Source organism: Terrapene carolina, unplaced genomic scaffold, assembly GCF_002925995.2.
Source record: "Terrapene carolina triunguis isolate 2854851 unplaced genomic scaffold, T_m_triunguis-2.0 Scaffold132, whole genome shotgun sequence".
Lineage (NCBI taxonomy): Eukaryota > Metazoa > Chordata > Testudines > Emydidae > Terrapene > Terrapene triunguis.
This window is the reverse complement of record NW_020664483.1, coordinates 1,874,527-1,895,787: the sequence shown is the minus strand read 5'-3', so window position 1 is coordinate 1,895,787 and position 21,261 is coordinate 1,874,527. Positions and strand designations below refer to the sequence as shown.

Below are 21,261 nucleotides of genomic sequence, written 5' to 3'. Positions count from 1 at the left end.
TTTCTTTCCCACACGAGCCAGGGGCGGGGTGGGGATTCTTTGCCATATCCTGACAAGTTCCCAGCTACTGTCCGACTGGACAGAGGCCGGCTCTGACTATGGCTCAGAGCATGCAGCACGGTCCAGGGCCTGGAGACGGGTTTTCTCCTCATTCCACCACTAACCCCCTGGAGGACCGTGGCTGAGGCACCTTCGTGAAGCAACAGGGCCATGTCCGGTTGCTCTGACAGATGGACTGGGCTCTTCTGGGGGTCCCCCCCAGCCCCACAGGAGGACACGGAGGCCGGTGCTAGAAGAAAAGCCGTTTATTTCATAAACGGAAGTTGTATCTGTAGGGTTTTTCTTTTCCAGAAAGATAAAGCATAATCTGTGAACAATGACAGCTTCTGCACATATATATATATATATATTTATACTATCTATACAGCCTTCCCGCACGACCCCCCTTCACGCCAGAAAAGGCCACAGCTCCAATGATAAATGAGCAAAAATGCAGTTACAGACAACGCGCCCCTCCAGGCCCAAAACACACACAGCCGGGCCGGGCCGGGGTGGCCGCGCCCAGCCCCCAGGCAGCTCCGGGGGGCACTTTGGCTCCAGTTTGGACACTCAGTTTGAGAACCGTCCCCACCTCCCCCTGCTGCTGTGTGCACTGCCCTGCCGGGCCTGCCCCCATTCTGGAAGATGCAGTGCAGCGGATGGGAGCGGCCCCGCACTGTGAAATTCTCACTCACCGAGTGTGACCGGCGAGTTCACCCAGGGCCAGAGGCAGTACGTTACTTCCAGAGGCACTGCTGGCACCAGGAGTCCGCGTGTGGGATCCGCCCCTGGGCTGGGAGATGCTATTTCCTGGCGTGCCGGGCTGAGACGGCAGGAGCCAGGCAGGTGGGAACGCTATTACTGGGGAAGGGATGGGGCACTGCACACAGTGCATCTCTTCACACCCCCAACTGGGCCTGTCCACCCTCCCCAGGGGCCAGGCCTTCAAGGAAACAGCTGCCCCCATTGCAGGCTGCCAGCTGCTGCTCTGCTGAGATCCACTGGGGCCTGCCGTATGCTGGAGGGTACGTGCTGGAAAAGGAGCAGAGGTAACAGGTAATCCCCTCTTGCCAGGGCTGGTAAGGGCATTGTGGGACCTGGGCCCAGGGACAGTGGCCAAGCAAGTTCAACAGAGTCACGGAGCAACCAGCCCTAAAAGGAAACTTCCCTTTATTGGAAACTAGCGAACAGCCCCTGCTGGTGTTTGGGGGCCCCCGAGCATGGCTGGGGCAGAGCAGGGAGTGGTGGTGTGTGCAGAGCTGGCTGGCAGAGGAGAGGTGGTGTCACGTTAGGCTCTAAGATGGGCTCAGCAGCACGGGGGCCACCTCTAGTCATAAGCTTCATCCTCGTCGTCAAAGAAGAAGGAATCGCGCTCTAGATTCTCCGATTCATCGTCATAGGAAAAGTTGTCGTCATCAAGGTCTTCATCATCATACTCCTCCTGCCACTCCGGGACGTACTCCTCATCTTCCTCCTCCTCCTCCTCTTTGGCCCCCTCGTCTGTGTCAGGGGAGTCGGACGCCCCATCGAACTTCAGCCTGCGCAGAAGCAAGGAAGAGAGTGGGTGCACGCCAAGCGTTTCCTGCCTAAGCCGAGCCTCAGGCAGGCGGGCAGGTCCGGGATGCAGAACTGAGCTCAGAGACGGGCCTGGCGTCCTTCCCCTCCAACCACACTCATGGGCCATCGGGGGCATTGTCTGGCTCCCCAGCCCGAGAAAAGCGCCGCAGTCAGAGGCTGCAGTGTCCCCTAGGAGTCGGGTGATCGGGGCCCTCTGCATTGGGACAGCCTATCTCCTGCCAGGCCTGATGGAGCCACCAATCACAAAGTCTGGCACACCAGCTCTGCCAATGGCTAGAGCCCAGGCCTCTGGAAAGAATTCAAAACCCTGCCCTCAGGAAGCGGGGAGATCCACTCTGGTTGCCTTTCCCTTAGCCCACGGATCCACCAGCGTGGCTCCCTAGGCCCACAGCAATGAGCAGACTGGAGCAGACCTGGCTGCCAGTTTCCGGGCTCTGACATCAGGGCCGGCAGTAGGCAGGGGTGAAAACTGGCCCCCTGCATCTGGTGATCTCCTGATCCCTACTAGCTAGAGACTGTCCAGCCCTGAGCAGGAGGTTTCCCATCCCTTCCATCAGCTACAATCGCTCTCCTCGTTAGCCACAGAAAGGGGCCATTCCCCTGCTGACTCCTGCTACGTTTCTGGCCTCAGCCAGCCGACGGCAGCAAGTCTGCAGTGTGATCACAGCTGACAGAGGCTTTCCTTTCACCTGCTGTGAAGGATCTGAATTTCCCTTGTTCTCACGCTAGGAGACAGGGAGAACCGAAGCGCCTCATCTGCTTTCCCTGTCCCAGTCTTCACGTCATAGACTTTTACCATCTCCCCTTCGGTCTCATCTCTAAAGTAAACAGTCCCGATCTTTTCAGTCTGTCTTCACAGGAGAGCTTTGCAGGCCCCTGGCCGTCCGCGTCGCCCTTCTCTGCCCCCCTCTAGCTCTGCACTATTCTGGGTGAGATGGGGTGACCAGCACTGCGCGCAGTCTCCAGGGGAGGCCACCCCAGGGATTTCTCTAGTGGCATTGCCATCTATTGTTATTCGCCTTCCCATTCTTTAGGGGTTGCTTTGCTCACAGATGCACACTGGCTGCCTGGTCCCTCTCCCACGGCGACAGTGTACACCCAGGAAGGTGTGGGAGCCCTGAGCTGGCGTCACGAACACTTCGGCATCCAGTCGGAAACAGCGGCATCCTACTCCTCCCCTCCCTCCCCGCCCCAGTGTCCCCCGAGAAGGAAACTCACTCTTTGTAAGGTGGGGTGGCATTAGGCACATTTGACAACTTCATCTCCCTCTGGTCGGAGCCTGGCCGGGCCTGGAAGCCGACGCGGAAATCCTGCCAGGATGGAACAGTCAGAACAAGAGACAGAGGTGGGGCACTCTGCCCCCTTCCCGCCCCCACTCACACTCCATGGCACAACTTAGGGGACAAAGCCTGCCCTTCCCTCCCACCCACCCACCGCATCCCCCAGCTGAAGTGGCGAGGCTCCTGCAGCTGGTACCTGAGTGGAGTGCTGCAGGATGGCGAGGAGCCGCTCCTGGATCCTGCGCACCAGCTCCAGGCCAGTGTTAAAATGCTCGGCTTTGAACAGCCGAATGGAGGAGGCCAGGTCTTGACACTGCAGCAGAGTCTCCTCTGGAACACAAGAGAGGCAGCGTTACACAGCATCCCTACTCAGGGACCCGGCACCAGAAGCGAGAGCGTATGCCCCAAGTGAACGGGGCCACACACACAGGCCGCCGTCACAGCGCACTCGCTAGGTGGCCTGCTGGCAGCCGCCTTCCTTCTGGCAGGGCTGCGGCGGAGGGAGTGATGGAGACTCCCTCTTGCTCTGCCTTGGCTTGCCAGCAGCCAGATCAGATTCCCAAGTTCCAAGGCCAGAAGGAACCACTGTGATGGAGTCTGACCTCCTGTATAGCACAGGGCACAGAACTTCCCTGCACGAACTCCTGTTTGAGCTAGAGCAGCTCCCTTAGAAACCCAGCCAACCACGGGTTAAAGGTGAACACTGATGGAGACTCCAGGACAACCCTCGGTAAATTGTCCCAGTGGTTAAAAATCTGTATCTGATTCCTTTGGACTGGATCCAGGCGGATAAGCTAAGCAGAACCAGGCCAGAGCAGCTCCTGGATGGGACACCTCCAACCCAATACCAGGACAGAGCTAAGGAGTCAGTGAGCACGCCTCCCTCACTGCGCAGCCGCCTGCCTGCCCCCAAGCCGCAGCACCATCCCCTCACCCAGAAGGATCTGCAGAGCATTGGTGTGTAGCTCCAGGTTCTCCGTCTGCTGCTCCATGACATCCATCTTCTCGGTGTCCTGGTTGTAGTAGCTGTAGACAGCGGAGTAAGCCAGTACCTGGAACAGCACAGAGCCGGCTGTCAGCGCCCAGGGCCAGCACGGACGGAACAGCCGGGGGCTCTAAGCTGGAAGTTCATTTCTGACTTCACCTGGCACTAATGGGAGCACCCTGACCCCACCAACCGCTGCAGCGCGCTGGGTGGGCTTTGGCGGTCCCTGCTCTGACCCGGGGGTAGCCATCCAACGTCAAAGTGTGGGCAGCACGTGAACTGGCACCACAGAGTGAGCAAACAGCGGTCAGGGATGGCACAAACGGCGCCGAGCAAGGCACGTGTACAGGCTCACAGGGAAGCCCAAACTAGACGTGAGCACGGTCACGAGATTCATGGACGCGCCGAGTTAAATCAAGGCAGGAACTAGCCAAGGTGGGAGTGTAAGAAAACAGCCTAGCAGAGGGACAGGAGAGGGCAAGGGGGCTCCATAGGGTTACACAGCATCTCAGCACAAACACGTTCCCACAGGCATCCCCTATCGCAAACGCCTCTTGCAGGTTCCACAGACGTCCCCAGGAGAACCCCATTCAGCCCCGAGAGCTACATGTGTGTGACACGCAGAAGTTGGTTTCTGTGGTGGCGGCACATGCTACAGCGATGACAGAGGGACGGGAACTGGGAATAGAACAGACTGATAGAAGGGCTTGAACGGCACCTGAAGCCTCAGACCCACTGGTAGCCAAGCCAGATGGAGAGCAACAGCAGCATGAGCCCTCGTATTCACACACAGCTCTCATCATCCAAAGCCAGTTCCCTAACGGCGGACGTGCTCTCCTCTCTGACAGGAGGTGGCTGCAGGTGCCATCGAGACAGCGAGCTGCAGAGCCTGAACGCTCTGGGCCTGTCTAGCTAAGAAGAGCAGGAGCTCTGTAGAGCTCCTCCGCCCACAGAGGACGCTGGATCAAAGCGGTGGCTCTTCCAGGGCGTTTCTGGTTTACTAGGAGTGATGGAAAGTGTCCATGTCAGGCAGCCAGGTTTCCAATCCACTCTCTCCAGCATTACACTGCCCTTTATGACTTTTAGGTTTGAAAGTTCTGGGCATTTCCCAGGCCCAGGCAGCACTGCCCAGATGCCGACTCTGTTCAGCCAGTCTCAGGGGTACATTCCTTTCCCCGGGGTTCACCGACCAATTAAATGACTATCAAAGGAGGCTGCTTTCCAACCACTGACCAGGAGACGGGGCCAGACGGAGCCACTCTTGGATTGTTATGCATAGATAACAAATGACAGCGTGAAGCAGGGTTCATTATACTCCAGGGTGCTGTTAAGGCCCTGAGGGTATGTCTACACTACAGGATTAATCCAAATTTAGATAATTCGAATTTGGGAAACAGGTTGTATAAATTCGATTGTGCGCGGCCACACTAAGCACCTTAATTCGGTTTTTAACCACCTTAATTCGGTGGTGTGCGGCCACACTACCCCATTAATTTAAACACAGTAATTCGGTGGTGTGCGGCCACACTAACCCTAATTCGAATTAACAAAATCGATTTAGGCTCTACTCCGCTCGTCGAGGTGGAGTACAGAAATCGATTTTAAGTGCCCTTTAATTCGAATTAACTGGCTCTGTAGTGTGGACGGGTGAAGGGTTAATTTGGATTAACGCAGCTAAATCCGAATTAAAGTCGTCGTGTAGACCAGGCCCTGAGAGAAGAACTGAAGACAGGCACAGTAGCATGGAGAGGAAGAACAGGACCATTAACGGCAGATACACTCAGCCGTCATTTACACGCGACAGACAAAACAAAACAGGTTTGGACAATGTGATGCTACCCCAGGGCTCAGGTGCCAAGCAAAACCCCCGGGTAAACGGCCTTCGCTATCAGGAAAGCACGAACACAGACACGTTAGCCAGTTTAGACCTGCGGGAAATAGCTAACACAGCTAACCAACCATTGAAATATTTCTGAAAAACCCATGCAGTACGTGCGTGGCGTCAGGCGAGTGCAGAACACAAAGGAGGTACCGACTTTCAGAGCAGGATCGGAAGTAAACAGAAGAGGAGCACAGAAGAGCTGCCACAGGGCCCGTTACCTTTCCTGAGAGCTCAGAGCGGAGAGGCACAAAGGTGTTCTTTGCTTCTGGGGGAATGCTGCGCTACTGTGCGTGTGCATAATTAATACGCCCTGCATATTTTAAAATTTTTGCACAGACAAAAGCATCTGCCAAAATGTTGCTGCAGTACTGCCTTTTGCCCACCAGAGGGTGCTGTGGCAATTGAACAAAGCAGCAGCTCCCCGCCAGCAAGGGAAGAGAAAGAGCCTGCCTTCTTCGCAGTGGGCCAGGTTAGGAGACGGGCTATGGGGAGGGGTCAGACAGGGGCTCATAAGGGCTAGTGGGGGAGGACAGACTGGGGCAGGGACTGAATGGGAGTGGAGGTGCAGGGCCACATGGTGATGGGGGAGGGGTGCAGAGCTACATAGGGACAGGGGGTGGCTGGGTGGGGGCACAGACACATGGGGACGGGGTGCAGAGCTACATAGGGACAGGGGGTGGCTGGGTGGGAGCACAGAGACACATGGGGAGTGGGGTGGTGGCACAGAGACACACGGGGACGGGGGAGGGGGTGCATGGCCACATGAGGAGGGGGGAGGGGGTGTCTGAGTGGGGGTGGAGGGACACATGGGGACAGGAACAGATGTGCCTGACTGAACAGGAAAGGCTAGGGTTCAGCCAGGGTCTGCATGGGGGAAGCTCCCTAACAATCCCTCCTCGCCCTCCACAAAAACTTGTTCCATACTTTTCCCACCCATACCCAACAACCCTCCAAGTTCATACCCAGGGAAGTTCCATCATTTGGGAAATTTCAATGTGGACAGGGCAAAGCCCTGGTGAAGGCTATTAGGTACACCCCTGCACTGACACTAGGCATGGACGAGGTAATTTAATAGGATTTTCCCCTCTCCAGTGTCTATGGCAGGTCAGCCTGGTCTAGTAGTTAAGACACCAACCAGGACTCGGGAGACCTGAGTTCTAGTCCCAGCCCTGCTGCATGACCCTGGACCAATGACTCCCCTTTCTGTGCCTCCATTCCCCCTCCAAGCCTGTGTCCATCTTAGCTATTTGGCCTGCAAGCTCTTTGGGGCATGGACCGTCTCTTAGTGCCCACTTGTACAGTGCCCAGCACCACGGGGTCCCTGAGCACTGCTGTGATACCTCAAAATAAAGCCAATCAGTCTCCTGCTCCTCACGCATTTACCTTCCGGGCCTGTTCCAGGACTTTGCAGGCATCCACAACAAAGGTCAAGGTTCGAATCTGCGGCACCTCGCTGATGGCAGAAACTCGGTTTCTTAGGTTCATAGTGAATTCCTACAACCACCAAGAGCAAAGTCATCTCCCGGCTTCACCCTCCACTGGCTTCCAGATCCCTCCCCCGGCCAGAAGGGATCAGTCGCCCCTCCTCCCCACCTCTTCTTTACGAAGGACTGAGCTCCCAGGTTCAGGGAGGTTTCTGCCTCGTCCCTTTTACGATCACACCGCCAGCCCAGCTATTCTGTTCGGTGAGCTGGGCTGAGTGATCCGGAGTCTGCTCAACGCAAAGAGCTTGTGACCGATTGTGCCTTGCTGAGACCGAGGTGCCTCCAGCGACACCACCCGTCTCCATCTCGCCTGCCATGATGGAATCTGCACCTAGAATTGCTGGGGAATGCCTGGCTGACCACCTGTGAAAACTGATCCCGCCCCTCATAGCTGGTGAAGTCTAATGAAGAGCTAATGCCCATGAGCTTACACAGTGCTCCATGGCAGGCAGCTACCAGGCCAATCCTGTCCTTTTTCTTGGCAAGGTCTTCGAGGAGCAGTGGCAGCAAAGTTCCAGCAGCTTCTGTCCCCTACCAGTGGCCTCCACAGAAGTCTAAGTCCTTACTGGACCTGACTTGTTCTCTGCCACCCCACCAGCCTCATCCCCACGCTCCCAATCAGAGTCGGCAGAGAGGAGCATACTGCGAGAGAATTTTAATCACACGCCACGGGGGAGGGGGACACGCTCAACTCCACCACACAGATCTGCAGCCCAGTCCTCAACTCCAGCCACACTAGATTCTGAATCGCCTGCCGTGGGCACCTGGGGTTAGGAGGCAGGGCCTGTGCCCGGAGTGTGGGAGGAGGAGCCCTTACCCTCGCTTGATGATGGAAAGTGCACCTCTCATTGTAGTCCTGGAAACGCTTCTCCTGCCGAGCTGCTTTGCTCACCTGCAGGGAAAGGCAGCAGTTACCCTGAGTGGCAGATCTCTCCATGGGGGGTCAACACAAGAGGGCCACAACATGCATGGCCCACAACCACCAAATGCCACAGGCTTAGCACGAGAGGAGATCCCCAGAGTCCCGAAGTCTGTCCTCACCCCAAGGAGTATCCAAACCGCTTGCACGCAGCAAACACTCACCATGGCAGAACAATTGTAATAATCCTTGTGCGTTGGCTTCCAGGGCTTGAGACAACGCCAGCAAAATCCATGGTTGCATTTGGCACAGGTCATACTGCACAGGAAGAAGAGAGAAGGGGAGCTGGAGTTGGTCTGATATAAGGTGCAGTAGCAAACAGTCCCAATCCCTGCAGACACCCGCCCGGTCCCTGGGCATTGGAATGTGGCTGCACTGCTGGCGTATGGGGGCGGCTGAGTCTCACGTGTTCAGCTCTGCACGCTTCCCTCACACACAAACCACTATTTTTATTCTATCACAGTTGCTCAGAGGACCCAGGGTGCTGTACAAAAATAGAGACAGACCCTGTCCCAAAGAGTTTAGTTTAGACTGAAGCGAAAGAGTGTAACGAATAAGCACGTGCGGTGGAGGGGAAGGAGGACAAGGAATTGGAAGGTTTCTTAACGATAATCTCCTTTCTGCTACCAGTGTCTCTCACAACTCCATGACACTTCGGCTGCTCCTCTCTGCGCTGTTGTTCACAGAGGCTGTCCAAAGTTGCAGCGTCACAAGCACTGGCCACCCCCCTGCTCTTGCTTGCTGCCAGATGAGTCATTCCAAAGCTGTACAGAACTCGTAGAAAGAGATCTACAACTTCCATGGGAGCACAGCAGCTCTGGAGAACCGGCATACGGCCTGCATCGTAACAATCCAGCACAAAGAAAATACCAGACCCTTTGGCATAATGTCCTGCAGGGTGGGTAGAACTGTGAGAGATGCTGCCAGCAGAAAGGATGTTATCTGTTAAAAAATAATAATAATAATAATCTTCCATTCTGCAGCCCAGCGTCTCCCACAATTCTGAGATGTCAGGGAAGTAGCAAGCAGTGAACGGAGGTTGGGAGGGGAAGGTAAGAAATCCAGCAATGAGACAGAAGAGGGGGAAAAAAACGGGGACAACCCTTTTTGGTAAGAATTGCTCAAAGGTCATCATTTTTGGGCCACCGCCTGCAGCTCCTGCCTGCCGAAGGAAGCCTCTGCTGAGGACAGAAAGTCCACCTTCTTGTGACTGATGAAGGTGCTGGCTGGCAATCAGGTGGCCGCTCTGCAGATGTTCAATGTGGAATATCTCGTTCGTTCCATCCACGAGGCAGCTAGAGCTCTCATGGAATGCGCGGACACCCTCCAGAGCCGGGTTTCTGATGCCTTGTAGGCCTCAACGATACAGAGCAGAAGCCACCTAGCCATGGACAACTTGGAAACTTGACATTTAGGCTGGAAGGACACAAACAGGGCACCTGACCTCGTTGTGGATTCTATGCGCTTGATGTAGATTTCCACCACTTTCCTGAGCTCTGGGATGTGCCATTCCTTTACCAGATCTTGCGGCTTCAGACAGAACGAAGGATGGACGGCTTCTTGGGAACGCCGAAAGGGAGAATTTACTTCATGAAGAAAGGACTCTAGTTCTCAGCACCACCCTGTTTCCTGCACAGACAATAACGCCAGCTCTGATACCCATCTAGCAGATGTGATAGCGACAAGAAAATGGATTTTTATGGACACTGAAGTCAGGGACTTGAAGGGATGATCTGTTAGAGCCTTCAAAACCTGCGACAGATCCCATTTTGGGAAGACTGGCCTGACCGCTCTGAGGAACCTGGAGGTCTGGGGGTTCTCTGCCAAGGATCCCGCAGACCCCATAAAAAAGATGCTCCTGAAAGCAGAAACTTGGTGAGCTGTGGTGCTGGATTGAAGGCTCTTGTCTAGGCCTTCCTGGAGAATGTCCAAAATGGCTGAAATCGCCCGTTTCTTGGGGTCCACCCCATGCTCTTGGCACCAGCCACTAAACCTGGACCAGATGGAGGAGTATGAGGCTCTCTTGGGTGCTAGCAAAATCTGGATGCCTCTGGCAGATTGATGGAGCATTGTTAAGGCTTTCTTTTCAATAACCGAGATGTCAGCTGAAGCCAGGCTGAAGCCAGAGGAAGGAATGGGCCTTGGGAGACAATATCTGAGTGTGGAGGCAACAGCTTTGCCCACTTAGTCATAGTGGGTCTAGGAGTTGATGAGGGTTGTTCTGGGTATTGTTCGGAGTCCAGACCTTTCAGCTCCCTGTTGGTACAATAAGGCTGAAGCCCCAGAGACCATCTCACGGCGCTCCAGAAGCAAATGCTCAGCAGTATGCCAGGGAGTGCACTTCCCTCAGACAGACCAGGCTCCCAACACATGCATCAGGCTTCAAGGGCTGGACAAGTAGCACGTCTTCTGAACCCCTCCTGGGGCTCAGTTCCGGCCCTCAGTGTGGAACCATGGCAAAGCCACTAAAAGCTACCCTCAGGTCAGGGGACTAGCAGGTTTATTTATCCGGGACGGGTTTTCTGCACTCTCTGCGGTGGCTGCGAAGGAACCGAGGCAGCTGAGGGCTGCATGCCAAGTAATGTTGGGTGTTGAACGTTCAATGCCACTAAAGAGCGTGCAGCCCAATGGACACTGCAGACTCAAGGGACCAGGGCACCATTCCTGTAAGTGGGAACACACAGACTCTCAAATAATAGCTTTGCCCCCTGACCTGTGGCGGAGCTAGAGCATGACTTCTAGAAGACACCCAATCTTGATGGCACGATGCCAAGTGATGGAGAATCCAGCCCTTAGTCCCAAGGGTTAACTACCCGCAAAAAAGGATGCTTTATCTCCCATTTGAATGTTTTGCTTTGAGCTTCAACGTCCAGCCACCGGATCTTGTGCTGCCTTCTGCTGAATTAAAGAGCCCTCTAGCATCAGAAATCACCTCTGCAGGCAGGTATGTGTAGGCGCTCTCTCTCTAATCCCCTACACACAGACTGAGCTGCTTTCGTCTCTCACTGGGAGACAGGTTTTCCAGGCCTCAAATAGCTCTGGCAGCTCTTCGGTCAACCTCCTTTTAAAGTGTGGACACCAGAAATGAACAGACAGCTTCCAGGAATGGTCTCAGAAGCCCCCTAGTCACACGTGATGCCACCTCCCTACTCCTCCTCTGTGTTCCCATTTATTCACGTAAGGACCCACAGACTTTTTGTCACAACATCACGCTAGGGGCATGTGTACGGTTGATTTCCTCCAAGACCCTCAAGTCCTTTCCAGACTTGCTGCTTTCCAGAAGACAGTCTCCCAGTGCTGTATGGGGATCTACATTCTTTGTTCCTAGACGTAGGGCTCTGAATTAAACAGTTGGGGGTCTATTATGGACTTCTTGAAAATCAGTCCTGAAACCTAGAGTTTTCCTTATTTGCCCCTACAGCAAAAACACCAAAACTACCTCAAAGAGGCTAGAGAGGGAGGGTGAGTCAGAATTAAGAAACTCATAAAAACATACCCACGCCACACACTAGTTCTATCGCTGTGCTAACAGTTTACACTGAAGCTAGCTCCTAATTAAGGCGCAAACATAAGAAGTGTCCAACGAGTAGGAAGTTGAGAAACCAGAGGAAGTTTCAACTTGCTGGTCTGGTGTGGGAAGGAACCAAGGGAGGCAGGAACATAGCTTACCATGGAGCGCGCCACAGCGCCAGGCAAAGGCCACATGGCCCCAAAGGTCAGAGGGTTCCGTGCCTTGGGCAGTGCACAGAGCAGGGATCTGCACTGATAGTACTGGAAGGAGAACACCTGTCGCCCCTGTGCCTAGCAGCGCTGACAATGTCCGTGCTCTGCGGGTCGGTTTCTCATTCGGAGCAGAAATCGGTGAGGTGGAGTCGGACGTTTTCTTCGTGTAATTTGTGATGAACACAGAGCTTTGGACAGGGTGGTAAAAAATGGCATGAGCAACTCTATCCTGCAGAATCTCAAAGCACTGCCCTATCCACAGAGGCAGCTCTCTGGGGCCTGCGTCGCTCACGAGTCTCACTGCTTCACTGTCTCCTCGTCCTCCCTCGGCACTCTGCCTTGCAAACCCCTCTCCCAAGGCCGCTCGCTCGAGATCGCATGGCCGGGCCAGGTGATCCTCAGCACTTCAGCTGTCAGACAGGGTGCTTAACCCCTCAACATCCTTCACGGATGCCGTTACTGCATGGCACCTTGCGCTCTTCCCACGGGAAGTTTCATCCTCTCTGCTCAGACATCAATGACCCCCTTATTGTATCAGCCACTTGCACCTAGTGCCAGAACACTGCTCTCCTGATCATTCAGGACAAGCAAGCACAGAATATGGGTGATCTGGCGCAAGTCACCCGAACAGAACAGTGGCAGAGCTGAGCATCTCCTGTGCTCCAGCATGCAGACCAAGCCATGTCCCAGTTGTAGTGGTGAGGTGGGCAACTGTCCACTGAAAACCAGACCAAGCCCCACCCACTTATATCACGTACAGCACTGCAGAGCCATCGGGGGATTTCATTCTGGCCATCGAGGACCTGGGATCAGCAAAGGGCTCCGCAGATCCCATGAACCAGAGCAGCTCAGCAGTCCAATGGGGTAACAAGACAACAGCACAGACGCTCATCTCCTTGAAGCCAAGCCAGGACCAGCAAAAACAGAAACTCAAGAAATTCATGGAGGATCAATGGCGATCAGCCAGGATGGGCAGGGATGGTGTCCCTAGCCTCTGTTTGTCAGATGCTGGGATTAAGCGACAGGGGATTGATCACTTGAGGATTCCCTGTTCTGTTCATTCCCTCTGGGGCACCTGGCATGGGCCACTGTTAGTAGACAGGATACTGGGCTAGATGGACCTTTGGTCTGACCCGGTCTGGCCGCTCTTATGTTCTGAAGTGCCCCAGAAACCTGCCTGGATCCCTCCCATCTCCTCCTGGCCCAGCTCCCAAATGAGGAAAGATACTCACTGTAGACAGCCCTCGTTTTTCTCTATCTGAGCCTGGCAGCTGGGGCAGCGCTTAGAGATGAGTTTGGCCAGGTGTTTGCTCTGGGCTTCCACCGTCATCCCTTCATAGTACCCACCGTCATCCATCCACTGGGACATGTGGCTGCAGCTGGCCGGGTAATGAGCCTGCAAGGGACAGAGCATGAGTCATGGGGGAGCGGGAAGGCAGTAGCGAGCCGGCATGACGACAGGCCCGCGGCCGAGCAAACCTCAGCTGTACCTCTGGGAAATTGCAGTTGAAGCAGGATATCCAGCAGCACTTGGAGCAGGCCTCTCCGCAGCCGAGTCCCTCCTTACAAAGGACCTGATCGCAGCCCTGGGGGTTGGTGCACCAGGTCAGGTTGGAGCAGCACTCCACGTAGCCTCGCAGGAGAGCTTTCTCGTACTGCAGAGAGAGAAATGAGGGCAGAGGTGCATGAGGAGGAAAATGATCATGTGGTTAAGGCACCAGACTGGGACTCACGAGCTGTGGGTTCAATTCCCACCTCTGCCACCAACTCACTGCATGACCATGGGCACATCACTTCCCTCCTCTGCGGCTCAGCCCCCCGCCATAAAATAGGGACAATGATGCTTCCTTTCTCCCACCCTGCATCCGTCATGTTGGTTTAGATTGTCGTAAGCTCGCCGGGACATCCCTGCCTCGCACTAGGCCCAGCACAAAGGGGCCCAATTTTGGCCGACACTACCGTCCTACAAATAGAAAGCAATACGCTCCCCGGCAAAGGCCCTAGGACTGCTGTCGGGACAGCCATGGAGCACACGGCAGCTCTGCTCTCAATCTGCCTCGATGGGTAGGTTTCTCTGGAGTAAGGGCCGTGCAAAATACTCACCAGGGTGCGGACTAGGTTCACAAGGATGGGAAACAATATAGCCCCGAGGGATCCTGCAACATGCACACACTTACTGCGGATACAGGAGGAGGATTAAGCAGCTGTAGACACACTGCCTGAGAGTCAGGTGTAGAGGAAAGGGCACCGGGGCCGACTGGAGGATGGAGCGTAACAAAGGCTTTGGTGTAATTCAACAGGGAGGTCAAACCAGCAGAAGATCCCCAAAGAGCTGGCTGGCTCGGGGGAAAGGGCCATGGGTTTCCCCTCTAAGGCAGCCCTGCGCAGAAGGAACAGGCTATGGCCATCAGTTAGTGCCCTATGCCACACGTCACCAAAACCATCTGCCCAGCTGACGCAGCCTGGCCATCTGAGCAGAGGAGCCAGGGGTTGAATGAGCCACTCTCACGGCTAGGAAGAGGCACACTGGTGAAGAGCAGAGTGTGCGGAAAACCTGCCATGTCACCGGCCACGCTGGACAGCTTCTGAGACCAGAAGACTTGATTCCCTAGAGCTTTCAAGCCAGCACCAAACACGCCGGAGTTTGTAACGATGCCATCCTGGAGAGAAGCCCTCTGTCTGGAGAACAGGGATGGTCCTGTCAAATTCTCTCAGGGAAAGAAAAAACGGCGTTGGCAAGCTGGAGCGGGGAATGGGCGACGGCTGAGGGGCTTAGTGAGCTTCTGGCTTTGCACAGGAGGCAGAACAGGATCCAGCACCAAGAGGACAGTTCCAGGGATGCAGAGAGAACATAACCCAAAGCACCAAGAAACAGGACAGATGAAAGAGACATTCAGCAGCAGCCACTCTTTACCCATCAGCGCAATAGGCTACGGACGGGACAGACCCATCTGACTGGGGGGGTTGGCTCAGTGCCCAGGCAAAGGGAGGCAGGAAGGAATCTGGATACAAAGGCAGAAAGCAAGTGGCACTTATTGCTGGATACTGTTCTACTTCTGCAAACAAGGAGAGACCCCCTTGTGCATCAGGGCTGAATGGCTTCTGTTTGACACGCCTAGAGCGAACAAAGTTCCTGCAGGAATGTTATTTCCCTTACAGGAACGGTGGCTCTTTCAGATGAACCGAGTACTTCGGCCAGCAGTGTTCGCTGGGGCCATGCCTGCACCCAAGGACCTCACATGCCCCCACCCCAGGGCATAAAGAGGTAAGCTGGCCCTTGGTTCCTTCACCAATACAGAATCCTACAGGGTGCAACTCCATTCAGGAAAGCATCTATTTCCTGCTTTAGACAGTCTCTTGAAAGAGCACTGGTAGAAAAAGGTGGTGACTCTGTTGGTACTGGTTGAATGTCCAGGGATCTAGAGGCCCTTGGAACAGATCGGTACCAAGCAAAGGGGAGTCAGGCATCTCTGTTGCCACAAGGTCTCATGAAAATCTAAACTCCTGCAGTACCCAAGTGCTTGGTACCAAGACAGCAGCCTGGGCAGATGTTACTGTGGGACAGGGAGCTGACAGTGCCATAAGCTTTATGAGCTCCAAGGAGTGTCTGCTAAATGACAGTCTGGTCTACGATGGTACCGACGGCTTGGCTGATTCTACTGGTACCAACTTAAGAGTAGCCTTCTCCTTGTCACCTCAAACCCCGATGGTACTGACCATTTCCCTGAGCTGGGACCCTTACTTTCTTTGGGTTTAATGGTGCTCACAGTACCTGAGAAAACTGCAGCCTTGTGGGTGCAGAGTCGGGAACCAGTGGGTGCTGAAGCAGTTGTCTTGATTTGTGATCAGGGTTTCTTTGAGATAGATTCCCTACTAGGGAACCCAAGCTCTGTTTCCTAGTGTCTTTTTGAGAGGATTCTTGAGTTCCTCTTAGAAGCTCTAGAGGAGCGCTGTGCTGATGTGGTTGACTTGCTCGGAGACTGGTGCACGGGTCAGAAGCCATTCGGAGGTGCAATTTAATCTCCTGGTTCTTTCTGTCTCTCAATTTTACAACCAGGCAAAAATTAAATGGGGGGGGGCGCCGTGGGACTCCCCGCGGCAACAGACACACCAGGAGTGCCCGCCGCTCAGCGGGAGAGCATCCTGGCATGAAAGGCAATGTTTAAAACCTGGCATACCTCCCAGCACTCTAAAGTTCCCCTCAGGGAAAAAACTGAAAGGACAACGGGCTTTACAACAAATCTTGTGGTTTGTGTAATGATTTAACTACTGAAGCTAACTAAGCCAAGTATCAGAGGGGTAGCCGTGTTAGTCTGAATCTGTAAAAAGCAACAGAGGGTCCTGTGGCACCTTTAAGACTAACAGAAGTATTGGAGCATAAGCTTTCGTGGGTGAATGCCCACTTCATCAGACGCAAGTGTCCTCTGTGCCAGCATCTGACGAAGTGGGCATTCACCCACGAAAGCTTATGCTCCAATACTTCTGTTAGTCTTAAAGGTGCCACAGGACCCTCTGTTGCTTTTAACTAAGCGAAGTAAAACTAGGAGAAAAACAAAACAAAAAAGGACAGTTGAGCTCAGCTCAGCCGGGTCACTGCTGAGGCTCAGTCTCGGCCCGAGAAGGAACTGAGGGCGGTTCGCCCGTGGAGCTCTATGTGGCCATGGTGCAGAGCACGAGGCAGAGTAGAGGGCATGTGCAGACCCAACAGGCACAGCTACCTAACGCGTGGATCTCCAATCTAAGGCGATCAGGACGCGTGCACACCTGAAGTGGCGCACCCCTTGGGACACTAAAGAAGAAGATATAGCTGCTTGTGGTGCCCAAGGACGTCAGCTGAGGAGTCTTGGACCAAGGTGAAACGTCTCGTGAATGTGTAGGTGGAACTCCATGTAGCTCACCTGCAAACAGCAAGGGGCACCTCTTGAGGTGACACTGCTGAGGCTGCTTGCAACCCTGCAGAGGGAGCCCTTACTCCCAGCTGATAACAGGATACAGCCGGAGATCCACTTCGATATTCTCAGAGGACACAGCTCGTACTCATTCTGCTACGGCAGCAGGAAGTCTAGGTGGCTCTCTGTTCCGGTCTGTTCTCGGAAGGTACAATGCCAGGGCTCATCTCACGTGAACCAAACAAAGTCTCCTTTTTTTGCTAGATGCATGCGGCTTTAGGAAAGACACAGGTAAGTGAACTGACAGGTTTATATGAAATCCTGAAACTACTTTAGGAATGAATTTTGGTGTAGTTGTAGCGAGATTTTGTCCTTATAGACTATTGTGTAAGGTGGGTGTGATGCTCTGTACCTCGGGGAAACACCCAGCACCCCCATGTTCATCCTTATAATACGATTGTGTGGCATCCAATGCAAAGTTTGTCATGTCAGGTGTCTTCGGAAGGCTCATGATGCACTGAGCATTGTTGTTATATGTAATGTTATAGGTTGTAATTTCATGTATATAGTTATGAGGCTGAAAATGTTTTCCTCATGGCTTAGAACAAGCCCAGGCAAAAACGCTCCAGGAACAGAGGCCCAGGCAAAACTCTCCAAGAGCAGAGGGGCAGTTCATACCTCATCAGGGCAGGTATGGGACAAACCCAGCCCAGCCTCACAGGAACAAAGGACGCTGGCCTAGGCAGCAACAAAGGATCTGTTGGACTCTCTAGTGAGTCACCCCCCTTCCTTTGGTCAGTTTGGGGCTACAGTGAGGTAATGCTCACCTGACCCTGAAGGGTGGGGGGCAAAGCCAAGAGGGCAGAAAGGACATGATAAAAGGGAGAGCCGTTTGCCATGCTCTCTCTCTTCCACCTACATCTACAGACACCACACCAAGCCACTGAAGTGCTGATCAAAGGGGAGAGCCTGGCTGAAGGGCAACCAGCCAGCCTGTGGTGAGAAGCATCTAAGTTTGTAAGGACGTTGACAGTGTTAAGATCAGCTTAGAATGCGTTTTGCTTTTATTTCATTTGACCAAATCTGACTTCTTGTGCTTTGACTTATCACTTAAAATCTATATTTTGTAGTTAATACATTTGTTTGTCTAGTCTACCTGAAGCAGTGGATTTGGTCTGAAGCATGTCAGAGACTCCCCTTGGGATAACAAGCTTGGTACATAACAATTTCTTTGTTAAATTGACGAACTCATATAAGCTTGCAGCGTCCAGCGGGTATAACTGGACACTGCAAGATGGAGGTTCCTAGGGTTGTGTCTGGGACTGGACATACTGACTAGTGTCATTCGGTTGCACAATCCAAGCAGCGGCTGGCCAAAAGTGCTCACTCGCATAACTGGGAGCAGCTTACATGCCAGAGGCTGTGCGTGAACAGCCCAGGAGTGGGGGTTCTCACAGCAGAGCAGAGTGAGGCTGGCTCCCAGAGTCGAGTACTGGAGTGACCTAGCAGCTCACCGGTCCAGATAACGCCAGGAGAACATCACAGTGGGTTCTGATGGCAGGAATGGAACTCCTCTGCATACGTTCTACCGCTCTATCCACCAATTTAGAGACGGAAGCACTCGTGCGGTACGCACACCCGCATGCCCAGGGAATGTCGGTTTGGGGAATATACTGAATGAAACCAGGTTCGCAGACATCTCAAGTAAAGCATGGCATGTGCGTGCATGAGGCCATGTGTCCCAAGAGCTGCAGACTCTCACACACTGTTGTTTGCAGAGTGGACGTGAGACTCTCAGCTGTAGGGACTATATCCTGGAACCTGTCCATTGGAAGGTAAGCCATGGCAGACGTGTTGTCAAGGCCCACCCTGTGAAATGTATTCTCTGTCGAGGCTGTAAAATTGATTTTTCTAGGTCCAGTTTTGGACCTAGACCAGAGAACAGACATCTGATAACAAGAAAGCTGTTCTGGATACGTGACCTCGATCTTCTGGAGCTAGCCAATCATCCAGGTAAGGAAATATCTGAATTCCAAGATGGCACGGATGGGCCACAACCACCTTCATGCGCTTTGTGAATCCCCACGCGGCTGAGGCTAGACCAAGGGCAGGACCATATACTGGCAGTGCATACTGTGTACTGTGAATTGAAAAAAAGCTTCTTGTGGTCCGGCTGTATTGCCACGTGGAAGCTGGTATGCTGCCCTCAACCTGCAGCATGCCTCTCTCCAGGCAAGGGATAACAGAAGCAAGGGTGGTTATCCTGAACTTCATTTTCTTGACAAATCCGTTGAACACTCTGAAGTCCAGAATGGGTCAAAGACCTGCCTCTCTTTTTGGGAATCCAGAAGCAGCAGGAATAGAAACCTCTCCTTCCATGCAATTAAGGAACTTCCTCTTGTTCCCAATCATAACAAGGACAGTACTCACGCTCCCGGAGAGAAAGTCAGCACGGAGAGAAACATCTGGGCACCAGTCGAGCCACCAACAGCAGCTGCCTGGATGTCAAAGGAAATCCGAGCAAGAAATGCCTCCCAAAGGGCTGAGTGAGCAGATCCCAAGTTTCCCCCAGCTAAGACTCAAACAGCCGTACCTTAGACACCCCCTCTCTGCTCCTGGCCCAGCGACCCTTGCCTCCAGGATCTCTCTGCCAGGAACTCCCACAGAAATTGTGCAGAAACTAAAATAGCTCTCCGCAAATCTAGCCATGCCATACTTCCTTGGACAACAGGGACGCGGACAGGCGTTTGATAATTCTGTAGATGGGGAGGAGGGGAAGGGGTCCCCACCAGGCCACCAGTCATTTCTGGAAGAGGAAGGAAAGCCCAGTTCTGAAAAGATGTTCATGTTGAGACAAGCCTTCCATTGGGAGCCTGACCCTGACTCCTCCCTCTTTGCGAATCAGAAGCCAACCCACCTTGGTTTCGCCTGCTGAGGGCTTTGTCCAAGGGTGGAATGGCTTTCCAAGGTGGGGTGGAGGTAACTGGGCAGAGGGGGTGTCTGAGAATTGGGGGCTCATGTTCGTAACACAGGGACACTCTAGCCACGTACTGTTTGGATTGATGTGCCGTGCGGGAGAGGAGCTGTTTTCGTTTCTGCACAGGGAGTGCCATCGTTCTCTCGCAGTTGGTTTCTGGTTTGGGTTGGAAGGGGATTAGATGCACAGAGCGACAGGAACGGAGGCAGGGGGGCACAAAGGGAGGAGGGCACGGAGGGCAGCGCGAAGAGCGTGAGGGAGGGCAGGGGAGCAAACAGCCAGTCGGCACAGGGGAGGATTCATTCGTTCAAAGGCACCAGGTTTCTCCTGGGTAGCTCTCGGCCCCACCACTCTCCAAGACAGGGAGGGGGGAAAGGCGGTGGCCTAGAAACAAAGCGCGTTCCCTGACACACCTGCTCAGGGCGGACTAGACATGGCCCATGCCCAGTGGTGACCTCACCCACCTTGGCAATGACCTCCTGGGAGGAGATGATGGAGCGGATGAAGTCCGTGGTGGGCTGCGCAGGGCAGTCAGGGATGGGACAGGTGCAATTCTGAACCAGGTTCTGCTCGATGCAAGTCGTCAGATATTTATTCCAGCAGGACTGGGGAGGGGGAACAAGATCAGATCTAGAGAGTACATCTCGTGCCCACCCCAGGGCACAGACCCGCCTGGTGAGCCCCCTCCCTTCGTCAGGGGCCGCTCCCAGCTTGACAAACTCAGGAATTTGCCTTGCAGGCGGAGTGGCACCAGAATCATGCCACACCTGAAAACTGGGAACAAGCCCAGGAACACAAGGAAGCCAGGGAAAGAGGGGTGACGGTGTGCCCCTGGGACCCTCCCCTGACAGCTGCGTCCCTCCTCCTGGGAGCAGGGCCCTCCCCTCTGTCATAGACGCTGCCAGCCCCCAGGCCCCTCACCTTGCAGCAGTAGTGCATGCAGCAGAGGGTGGGAGGGCTGTCGTCCGGGCACAGCTGGCTCACACACACCGGACAGTGGGTGACGGGACTCGGGGGTGGCTGGGGGTTCTGCACTTGCAGCCCTGAGGAAATCAGCAGCAGCTCGGGGTCCTCGGTGTAGCGCTCGATCAGCAGGTCCATGTTCCACTTGCAGTGAATGAGCAGATGCTGGGCTCTATCAGCTGAGACACTCAGGGTGTCGAGGACCTGCTGCACAGTCTGGTTCATGAGCACCTGCACCTCCTCCTGACTCATGGTGCGCCCCATAGGCAGCAGCAGGGTCTCCATCAGGACCGCCTCTGGGCCGACTCCATGGGCATCCAGCCTGGCAGAGAGCAAACGCCCGTCACCCGTCTGGAGAGCTCCAGGTGACGCCCCCCTCCAGCCCCGCCTGAGACGCTCCCCTACCTGAACGGGGAGAACTTGCTGCCCTTGTCCTGCCCCCTCAGGCACTCTGTGCTACGGAAAATGACCTGGGCCTGGCCCCGGTGAGGTGTCGTGGGCTCCGTGGAGACGTACTCCAGCAGCTGGGGGTTGTCCTCCTG

General features: G+C 54.3%; 1 protein-coding gene across 1 annotated transcript in view; it reads right to left on the bottom strand.

The window, feature by feature from the left end:
• Positions 1 to 290: 290 nt before the first annotated feature.
• LOC112109445 (cullin-9-like) overlaps positions 291 to 21,261 on the bottom strand; it is a 65,371-nt gene continuing 44,400 nt past the window's right edge. Inside the window, exons 2-13 of the mRNA XM_029911888.1 lie at positions 21,125 to 21,258; positions 20,678 to 21,041; positions 20,221 to 20,361; positions 13,381 to 13,545; positions 13,123 to 13,286; positions 8,332 to 8,425; positions 8,066 to 8,140; positions 7,148 to 7,258; positions 3,832 to 3,949; positions 3,094 to 3,227; positions 2,836 to 2,927; positions 291 to 1,577 (exon numbers count right to left, since the gene is read on the bottom strand). Of these exons, the coding sequence (XP_029767748.1) occupies positions 1,367 to 1,577; positions 2,836 to 2,927; positions 3,094 to 3,227; positions 3,832 to 3,949; positions 7,148 to 7,258; positions 8,066 to 8,140; positions 8,332 to 8,425; positions 13,123 to 13,286; positions 13,381 to 13,545; positions 20,221 to 20,361; positions 20,678 to 21,041; positions 21,125 to 21,258 (1,803 nt within the window). The 3' untranslated portion in view covers positions 291 to 1,366. The remainder of the gene's footprint in view (positions 1,578 to 2,835; positions 2,928 to 3,093; positions 3,228 to 3,831; positions 3,950 to 7,147; positions 7,259 to 8,065; positions 8,141 to 8,331; positions 8,426 to 13,122; positions 13,287 to 13,380; positions 13,546 to 20,220; positions 20,362 to 20,677; positions 21,042 to 21,124; positions 21,259 to 21,261) is intronic.